The sequence below is a fragment of the Tupaia chinensis genome, unplaced genomic scaffold, assembly GCF_000334495.1.
Source record: "Tupaia chinensis unplaced genomic scaffold, TupChi_1.0 Scaffold000186_1, whole genome shotgun sequence".
NCBI lineage: Eukaryota > Metazoa > Chordata > Mammalia > Scandentia > Tupaiidae > Tupaia > Tupaia belangeri.
Genome location: NW_006159661.1, coordinates 985,417 through 996,636, shown reverse-complemented (window position 1 = coordinate 996,636; position 11,220 = coordinate 985,417). Strand labels below are relative to the sequence as shown.

Genomic DNA, 11,220 nt, shown 5'->3' with positions numbered 1-11,220 from the left:
GAGATTTTTCGCTATAGGGCGCGTGCGCTCGCCAGACAGACAGAGACAGAGAGACAGAAAGCGAGAAATCACCCCCAAGAGGGGATGGTCACGCCACAATCCCTTCTCCTCCATTCTCCTCTCGGGATCTTGGGCATGCACGCACACGCGCCCGGCGTGAGTTCTAAGCCACCGGGTCCGGGACGTGAACCGTGGTCCACTATGTGGGAGTCCAGAGACATAGACGTTACGCTAACTGCTGGTTCCCTAAATTCAGTATTTTAATGAAGCTAAAAAAAAATAAAATAAAGGTGTCGTGTTTTTCGAGCTCCTACCAAAGAACAATCAGTTTGAATATGTACTGTTGACATTGGAGAGTTTGAATGAATTCATCATCCAAAAATGTCTAGAGCTTGTTAATTGTAAAGGAGTTGTGTTCTATCATGACAGATGAGACCACACATCTTGCATCAGACTTCCACTTGTTTCCCTCTCTTTGAAACTCCTTATGTGGATATTCAGTTCAGATGAAGCTATAAATTAGTACCTTGTTCAGTTTTCACCAATAAAGACAGGTCCTTCTATGAAAGAGGAATTATGACGCTCACTGAAAGACAGCAAAAGGTTATCAAACAAAATGGGCAATATATCATGGATTGATCTTTGTTTATTATATTAATAAGTGATCTTTGAAAAACATAGCACAAATATGTCATAACTTGTTTTATTAAAAGAATTATTTTTTATTTAACTTTATTTATTTATTTATTTTAATTTGACCAGCGAGGGTCAGAGTGAGTGAGAGAGAGGGAAAGTAAGAAAGCAAGCCGCCAAGTCTGGATCTTGACTTGGCCACAAGGGAGTCCAACACTCTTACCCACCACACCACTTGCCAGCCCCTGTCATGACTCTTCTGACAACCCAATAGAGTAGAAGGATGGAAAAAAGGCTATAAAAACAAGGAAGAAATTTGTAAAAATAACATGAATCTGCCTAGATTGATTTTGTACTATATAGTTCATTGTTTCAAACTCTGCGTGTGTGTGTGTGTGTGTGTGTAGTTTTAATAATTCAGTGCCCTATACTGTTTGCCATAAAACAAATTGTCATTACTTTTTGTTTTAGACCAACTGGTGGAAGTGACAAGTGGACAGCAACAGCTTGTGAATGCCTCTCACTATACCTAACTGGAGCTGTAGCAACTATAATCTTACAGGTGGGCGGTGGGGTCAACAGCTACAATAGATAGGTACTGATCATCTCATAGATATTTTTGTAAATTCTAATTATTTTCTTTCTTGCTGAAAAAATAATAGCAAGCTATCTGATATTGTTGCAAACTTTGTTAGTCTTATTTCAAAATATAATGCCTGTTCAGTGATGAAGGTGCTACAAATGACTGTAAATTAATCAAAATTTGAAGTAATATTCTTGAATTGATAATTTGCATATTAAGAATATAGAAAGTGAGGGTCAGCAGATGGCATAGAAGTTATGTTGCTGGACTCCCACATATCCATACATGGTTCAAGTCTCAGACCCGGTGACTTGAAAATCCCACTGGGTACATGTGCTTGTGTGGTCAAGATATTGGGAAGAGAATGGAGGAGAAGGGATTGCAGAGTGGCTATCCCTCCTGGGAGTAATTTATCACTTTTGGTCTATTTGTGTCTCTCTCTCTGGTGAGCACACATGCCCTAAGGGTGGGTGGGACCTTTGTTTTTTTGGTAATATAGGATGTAGGCCAGCAGGTGGTATGGAAGAAAGTGCTGGGTCCCACATGACCAGCTTCATGGTTCAAGCCCTAGACCCAGAGGCTTAAAAATCACACTAGGCATGGTGCATGCAAGCCCAGAATTCTGAAGGACAGTGAGAAAGGATTGCGGCATGGCCATCCTTCCTGGGGGTGATTTCTCACTCTTGCCTTCCCTCAGAAATTAATATAATTATTATTATTATTTTAAATTTGCTTTAGGGCATGTGCACTCACAAAAGATAGAGAGGGAAAAGAGAAAGCAAGTTGCTGGGTCTGGGACTCAAACCATGGTTGGCCATATGAGAGTTCAGTGTCTCAACCACCATGCCATATGCTGGCCCCACTTTTAATATTCTTTTACTAAACTTCAAAGTTAGATTAGTGAAGTCATATTAACTATAGGCCATAAAATACATGGTTGTATGAGCATGGATTTGAGAAGAAGCATACATGGCCAACTGCACAGTTGGAGTCCTAGGCCCACTGACTTGAAAAACACACTGGGTACATGTGGATACTTGCCCAAAATTCTGAGAGAAGAATGGAGAAGAAAAGATTTCCCATAAGAAGCAAAATACATGTTTTCTAGTTCTTTGGTTTTGTGTGTGTGAGTGTGTTTTGCCAGAGGGTACGTGCACTTACCTGAGAGTGACAGAGAGAGAGAGAGAAAGCAAGCCCCCACCCCCCTGTAGGAAATGGTCATACTTCATTCCCTTCTCCATTTTTCTTTTCTCTCAGGATTTTGGGCATATACACACGTGTCCGGTGTTTCTCAAGCCACTGAGTCTGGGACTCAAACTGCGCTGACGGCCTTGTGAGATACATCTGCCTTAACCACCACACCAGGGGCTGGCCCTCTTATGCTTTTAACAGAAAAAATGCACACCTTAGAAAATATATCTTGATAGGTATTTAGGAGAATAGAAAAACTTGTTAACTGGTGTGTTTCCCTCCCATTCAAGGATCAAAAAAGTTTTCAGTTTGCTTTTTCAATAAAGTTTTACATTGGCAGCAAGGCCTTCCTGATATATTTCACAAAACAACTATCTGTCTCCTTTGATTCCTTTTCATGTTTTTTTTCTCTCTGATGTATTTAGGTATCCAAATCATATTACCTGTATTCAGTTGGGAAATTTATTTTTCTTACACAGAGAAATATAGAAGAAATGCTTATGAAAATTACATTATTTATAAGAAAATTTCTTTTTTGTGTGTCTTGTATTTACTCTATTCTTAAATCACTACAGGAAAATGATACAATGTGGCCATTACCTGTGAAAATTTTCTGCAGAGATGAAAAAGGAGAACGCGTTGATGTTTCTAAATATTTGATTAAAAGGGGTTTGGCTTTGAGAGAAAAGAGGTATATACTTTTTTTTTTAATATTTTTAAAAAGAGATTTATTATTATTTATGCATTCAGTTGCTACATAAGAGGTATATACTTTTTTTTGACATCAGTTTGTGATGTATGCTTCTTATTTCCTGTCTAAATCATCTTATTAGTGTGCTTTCAAATTCGAATTGCATCTATTGCATATTGTTTGCTTTTAAAGACAGTTTATAAACCAACCCCTAAGGAGCCAGCTCAGGAAAAAAAAAATCTCTTCAAAATTGCTCATTTCTTTATTCAGTCTCATCAGCTCTTGGGTGCTTATACCTATTTCTGGCATAATTTTATACTTTCCCCTTACCTTTTTCACACTCTAAAACAAAGACAAGGAGACCTATATAGTTGGTACTAGTAGAATCCTTTGTTTAGATAGAAGTGTTTTTAAGTTTTATGTTCAAAATTCTGGTAAATGTATACCAAAATCTATTTGTATGAAATAGGAATCAGTAGTAAAAAGCCATTGAACAATACTTACATTTTTCTTAGCACCTGTCAGGTACTGAGTTTGGGGGGTTAAGACCCTTTGATCTAGGGAGGAGAAAGATCTGGATATTGCTATGGTAATATCTTCCAGATATAGAGTTATGTTGGAATTACAGACACATGTTCCAAGGAGCCACTTCGTCATACACAGCCAGACCTCCTTCAGTGTGTTTGCCTCAGTTACTTCTTTACCTTGTTTGAACCAGGTCTCCATTCCTAATGAAATGAAAAGAGCTGGGGATTCAAAACTAAAATGGCCATGAGGTAGCTGGCTAGCTATGGTAGATGCTGACTGAGTTGCCTGGGCATTGACATACAACTAGGCTCCATATCTTTAATCCTACATGTGTCTTTTTTGGGGTCTGTTGCCTTTAGACTAAAGCAATTCCTTGATAAAAGAAATGTTGGAACTAGCAGATGGTGTAGTAGTTACATCACTGGACTCCCACATAGCCAGCCACAGTTCGAGTCCCAGATCCAGTGGCTTAAAAATCACACTGGGCACATGTGCATGTATGCCCAAGATTCCAGGAGGAGAAGAGAGGAGAGGGGATTGTGGTGTGGCATTTCCTCTCAGGGGTGATTTCTCACTTTCCCTCTCATTACATCTGTCTTTCTCTCTCTCTGGCCTCACCTAAGGCAAAAAAAAACTCTGAAAAAAAGAAACATTAAAATGAAAAATGCTAGGCAAGTTAATACTGCTGACATTATCTGATACCAATTATGATGTTCTTCACTACGTTTATGGCACAGAAACTACTTGCTAGCTTACAGAAGAGGAGAAGGGTTGGTTGAGGAAATAGGTAGCTATTTCATTAATGCTAATTTTCTTCCGTCCTTCCTTCCTTCCTCCTTCCCTCCCTCTTCTCCTTTCTTCCCCTCCCTCCCTCCCTCTCTCTCTCTCTCTCTCTCTCTCTCTCTCTCTCTCTTTCTGTCATAGGGCACATGCACTCACCAGAGAGAGGGAAAGTGAGAAATTACAACCCTGCAACCCATCCTCCAGTCTCCTCTTGGGATTTTGGGCATGCACATACACATACATGCCCAGCATGTTTTTCAGGCTGCTAGATACAGGACTTGAACCCATGGAGTTGACCATGTAGGATCCAGCACCTCAACCAGCATGTGACCTGATGGCCTACATATTTTCTTTTAAAAGAAAATTATAGGAAATCAGAAGAAACAAAAATACAATCCTGCTAAAACACAATTCCCTATAGGGTTGTTTTCTTCCTACAGTAGATATCTTTTTTCCCCCCATTGGAAGGGAATAACATGAAGTTTCTTTAAAATTGAGTACATATAGGATATTATCACTAACACCTAATATCTAAATAGTACCTTACTATTTTTAAGAGATTCATATTTTCTCTGTATTTCTTTATGAAAGTTAATAACTTGCCACATGTGTGGTATGTATGTGTGTGTGTGTGTGTGTATACACATTCTAACTATGGACTAAATTAGAATCAACTTGAAAGTATATTTTCCAATAAAATCTAGTTCATTGTACAATCTCATAATATAACTATAATGAGATTTTAGGAGAAGCATGAAAATATGAGATGGTGATTTAAAGCACTTAAGTGAAAATTATATTGCCTTATTCTCATCAACCTCATTTATAATTTAAAGTAATTTTCATTATAATGAAAATTATGCTCATTTTCATGTAACAAATTAGACTAGTATACCCTAACCTAGAGCAAATACTTTCTGTGAATTTCAGATGCGATTGAAGGCTTTTTTTTTTCTTTCAAGGAAGAAAAAGGGAAAATGAGATAGATAGGTATTTTGACAGGATCAAAATAACTCTGTTGTGATTCTCTTGCATCAGCCTACAGATTAGCTAGGAATACAGACATGTGAAGCCCCACCCAGCATATTTAGGAGAACCAAACCTGGGGTTCTCCTAGAGTTCCCAGCCTCCCAGGTAGTGGCGCTACCTGTGCACCACTACTGTTGAGTCTGTTTTTAATATTCCATAGAATTTTATATTTATTCACAGTTGGATTTTTTTGATATTACAGAATTAATAAATTAGATAACAGTAATTCATGTTCTCCTACAGTTCCCAGCCTCCCAGGCGCTACCTGTGCACCACTACTGTTGAGTCTGTTTTTAATATTCCATAGAATTTTATATTTATTCACAGTTGGATTTTTTTGATATTACAGAATTAATAAATTAGATAACAGTAATTCATTATCTGAGAAGTGTCTGGAAAACTCCCTGAAACAAGAAGACTCAGTAGTTACTAAGTGTATTACAAGTAACTTTGACCCCAACAAAAAACCTGCTGGCATAATCAGTGAAGACAAGGTATCTGAATTTAAGGAGAAAATTCTAGAACCAAGAACCACTGGGTGCTATAAACCACCAGCTATTCCTAACACGAAAGTATTTGAGGCAATAGTCAGCTGCATTGGTGACGATGGAACTATATTTGTAGTACCTAAATTATCAGGTAAGAATTTTTTTACTTTGTTTAGGATTAGTCAGTAAAAGTAGACCTAGAAGCTTTATTTCCCTATAAAGATAGGCATTTGGACAAGTAGTTAAGCTCTTTGAACCTCATTTTCACCAAGTTGTTAGAAGGATTAACCAAAGTGCTTTTAACAATGCTTAGCACATAAAAGCCAATGTTTTTTTGTTATTATTGTAACATAACAATTGTATGCTATAAATATGAGAGTTCTATTCTCAGTGAAAGAATTTAGAATTTCCATTTCTACTATTATGGGAGATTGAACATCTCTGTCTCGCTTTCTCTATATATATATTTTTTTTTTTCTGGTTGTCAGGGAAGTCATGATGTACTTTTCTATAGTTTTACATGCAAAAATACACCATGACTTTCCTGACAGCCCAATAATGGAGATATATAGAGAGATAAGTAGATATACATATCTCTTTCTTTATGTATAGAAACATGCATATTATTTGACATGTGCATGTACCTTCTGGCATACACACACACACACACATATATATGTATATATAGTGACATACATACAGATATATACATACAGATATATATATATATATCTTTACATATATATGTGTGAGTATGTGCACATGCCAGAGGGTTCATACACATATGAAAGAAAAAGAGAGTGAGAAGGCACTCCCCAACAGGGTTTGGTCACATTGCAGTCCTTTTTCCTCCAGTTCTCCATCCTCTCAGGATCCTGGGCTCAGACATATGCAGTTGGCAAGTAAGCCAGCAGGATCAAGACTTAAACCCTGGTCAGCCCTCTGGGAGCCAGCTTCCTCTGCACAGCATTTAACCACTACACTATGGAGTCAGTTATATTTTTTTTCTAATTATCATTTACTGAGTAGGCCTGAAAGTAAAGAATAAAGTGTGCTCCAAAACAAAGCAAAACCAGAACACGGATCAGTAAGCATGTGCCACAGAAGACATTCGCCTTGAGTTTCTTCAGAACCACGGGACTTGATTTGAACTCAGTATTCAAGAAAAAGGAAATAAGCCCGAGGCCCCTTCACTAAAAGTGGGAAGTCTAACAGGAACCCTCACATGAAGGTGGGATCCCCAAAGGATCATTCCCACAACACAGTGTCAGTGTGCTAATTACATTTAAAAATACTAAAAGTAGACACCCAAACAAATTTTAAGGTTATTATTTCATGAAAGTGAAAGACAAAGAACAGAACAAGCACCTTCAACAGGGTCCTATACCACGATTCTGTCCCCAAGCCTTCTCAGACAGTCATCATCATGGGTACGCACGCCCAGTATGTGCAGGTTGATCAGGAACTGCACTGGCTTTCTTCCATAATGGTCCAGCATCACTTCAGCAGCATGTTTCTACTGCCACTGAGACAGCCCTGGTTTGTAGTTCTTAATATATCCCAAAAGCTATCCGCTCTTGGTTTCATGAGCTGCACATATCTACTTTCAGTTTCTCACTTGTCTTTCCAATGTCTTTTTGAGATTTCTGGATGAGCAAACGGTCTTAATTTTAAAGTAATTTTATCAGTTTTCCTCTTTTGTTTTGCATCCCATTACTCCTGTCTATGAGATCAGATGAGATATTCTACTATATGATCTTATAAAAAATATTTAGTATTTTGTTTTTTACACTAAGTCTTAAGCCATCCTGGAATTCATTTTTGAGTAGAGATGGGGAAGTGATCCAATTGTTTTTTTCCACAGTTTTAACCAATTGTCCTAGCACATCTACTTTTTTTTTTTTAAGAGGTTCTTGCCTTAAGGCATGTGTGATTGCAGGAGACAGAGACTTAACACAGTGAGAAAGTGAGAAATCACCATACCCTGTAGGAGATGCCTATGCCACAATCCCTTCTCCATTCTCCTCCCAGGATCTTGGGCACACACCACTGGGTCCAGAACTTGAACCATGGCCAGCCATGTGGGAGTCCAATGATATAAAGTTATGCCATCTGCTGCCCCCCCTCATACTTAATATTTCACACTTTCTCCTGATCTATACTGCCACCCTTGGCAAAAATCAAGGTTTTACATAGGCATGAGGTGTTACTAAACTCTGTTTTATTGCTCTATTTTTCTATGACTGCACCAGTATTCTACTTTTTCCTTTAATCTAGCCTCTACACTATTTTATACTGTATGTACAATATAAAATTTATTTGTTATAAATTCCATAACACTTGAAAACCACTAGAACCAGTCTTCCCATGTTGGTCTTCTTTAAGTATACCTTGGTTCCTTAAATCATGTTTGTTCACCATAAACCTGTTGTTTCTGAGAGACACAGTGTACAAAGTTTGCAAGAGCAAAGAGCAGAGGGAAAGTCAGCTTAGAGATGAGGAAGAAAAACTTTTGAGAAGCACCCTGAACCCCAGTGGTTCTTTGTAAATGTAGATATAGACAGAAGAAACTTAAAAACCAATATACTTCTTTTTTTTTTTAACTTAATTTTTTCATTTATTTCTTCCATGAGAGGGAGACAGAGCGGCGATAACCCCAACAGAGTGGTCATGCCACGATTCTACTTCCAGCCTTAGGATCACTCAACCCCAACATGCACAGGGGAACTCAGGACAAAAACCCAGGACCTTTCCATATGACCTCAGTATCATGAAGCATTGCATTACTACTATGCCAACACAACTGGCCACCGTATACCTTTTTTTTTTTTTTAAGAGGTTTCTGCCACAGACTGTGTGTGCTCACAGAGAGAGAGGGAGAGACAGAGACAGTGAGAGGAAAAGTGAGAAATCACCCCACAGGGGGGATGACCACTCTGCAATCCCTTCTCCATTCTCTTCCTGGGATCTTGGGCACACACCCACAGGTGCCTGGTGTGAGTTTCAAGCCACCAGGTCTAAGACTCTAACCACAGTGGGCCATATGGGAGTCCAGTGACATAACCACTATGCCATCTGCTAGCCCCGCAATATACCTTTTTAGAGGTAAAAACTAGGAAAGAATACGGAACTCATACAAACATAGCCATAAATATGATAAAGAAGTATAGTCTGGCTGAAAGAACAGAAGCAATGAAATCTGATAAGAATAGCTATTTTCTGTCAAATAGGTGACAGAAAACCATTAAGTTTTTAGTTTCCTGGTATGTCAGGGCTACCACCCAAGATTTTTTTCTCCTTCCTCCATGGTTCCGATATTTTGGTACATCTATAAACTTTGAGATCCTTGAGAATATTTCTAGAGCTCAATTTTTTTTTCACACTACACAGTGACAGTGACTTAAAGACTTTAGGGCTTAAAGACTTCATCGGTGTTTATCTGAACATCCTAAGTACTTCTCCAGTATGAATGAGAAACAATGTGGGACTGACTTCAAGGGTTTCAGAGGCTACTAAAACAACTCTTAGATCAGTACTGGCACAAACTGACTTTTCTTCGACTCTCATGTCTCCCTTATTTTCCCCACATAGGTATTGAGATTAGGGTGGGAGTGGTTCCAGATTTATAAGACTTGACACTTATATATATTTTAGGCTCATTAGTGATTAAGGAGCCTGATTCCACATGGCTAGCCATGGTTCCTATCCTGTCCCTGGCAGCGAGAGAGGCACAGCAGGCATATGTGTGTGTTCGAAATCTTAAAAAGATGGAAAATGGAGAAGGGATTGCCTGTTGGGAATGCTTTTTCCCACTCCTCTCTCACTGTCTGATGAACACACCATCTATGTTCAAACATATACATACACATATACATATAAGTTTATATTTATTTAGGATGAGAAAAGAAATCATAACAAATGAGTGGAGATTCAGGTCTCTCTTAAAATATTAAGGTCCTTCCTGAGATTGCCCAGGCTTATACACAAATGCTTTCTGACTATAACCCATCTTTGTCTGGAATATTCCATATCTTCCAGCAGCTCTCTCGCACTCACAGGGCTTATGTGCCATTAACTAACCTCCTTAGCAAGTCTACTTATAGAAGAGGGTGTAGTAGCTATGAATTTACTAAAATTTTTCTGTCATGTATTGGTCTCCTAAATACTATTTTAAATTTGAAAAATGGAGTAAATCTGTATAACTGGCTCTTCTAGAAGTGAACAATGTTTGAGACCTATAATAATAGTACAGACAATCCCCAATGTACAGTGGTTTGACTTAGGATTTCTTAACTTTAGAATGATGTAAAAGTAATGCACATGCAGTAGAAACCTTACTTCAGGTACCCATAAAACCATTTTGTTTTCACTTTCAGTCTACTATTCAACAAAATTACATAAGATATTCAACACTTTATTATAAATAGGCTCAGTGTTAACTGATTTCACCCAAGTATAGGTTAACGTAAGTGTTTGAAGCACACTTAAGGTAGGGTAGACTAAGCCAAGATATTCAGTAGTTTAGATTCATAGTTTAGTTTATTATTTACAATTATCCCATTGTAAATCAAGTAGTAAATCAAATTAATCCAGAAGCTTTGACATGTGTAAGTAGTCATTGCTAAAACTGGTGACTGTTCTGTGCCAGGCTGTGTGCTTTACATCTAATCCTCCTGCAATGTTGACAATGTTTTGTAAAGTGCTGCTACACCCAGTTTGCAGAAGACTAAACTGAGGTTATAGAAGTCAAGGAGCAATTCTAGATCACATAGCTAAAGCAGTAGGACTGGGGTGGGGGCTGACTTCAGAGCTGGCCTTCTGTGGTCTCAGTTACAGGGGTATTCAAAAAGTTTATAGAACTTTTTCAAAAACTTCATGGAAATGCATATTATTATTAAAAATGTGTATTATGCATGGATTTCAAACATTTTCGCACCAGAATTGACTCATACTTTGATTCTGTTTTTCCACCAATCTTTGACCCTCAAATATGTACTGTAGAAATAATGGGTCACTTAAAATTGCCCAAAAATTTGAGAATAATATACGAGAAATACTAGATACCATCAAACGTCCAAACATCTGGATAATAGGCATCCCAGAAGGCAAAGAGACTCATAAGGGCATTGATAATCTATTCCATGAAATCCTGCAAGAATACTTTCCAAACCTAGAGAGGCACTCAAAGATTCAGTCCCAAGAAATACAAAGGACCCCAAATAGAATCAACCCAAGAAGATCTTCTCCAAGACACACTATAGCCAGATTGACCAAAACCACAAAGACAAAATACT

General features: G+C 38.0%; 1 protein-coding gene across 4 annotated transcripts in view; it reads left to right on the top strand.

Moving 5' to 3' along the window:
• Window positions 1-11,220, top strand: part of RNF17 (ring finger protein 17) — a 153,871-nt gene that overhangs the window by 112,204 nt on the left and 30,447 nt on the right. For all 4 annotated transcript variants that reach the window (XM_006146723.2, XM_006146722.2, XM_027771133.1 and 1 more), the window contains exons 24-26: window positions 1,105-1,195; window positions 2,983-3,098; window positions 5,788-6,077. In XM_006146723.2, coding sequence (XP_006146785.1) covers window positions 1,105-1,195; window positions 2,983-3,098; window positions 5,788-6,077 — 497 coding nt within the window. The remainder of the gene's footprint in view (window positions 1-1,104; window positions 1,196-2,982; window positions 3,099-5,787; window positions 6,078-11,220) is intronic.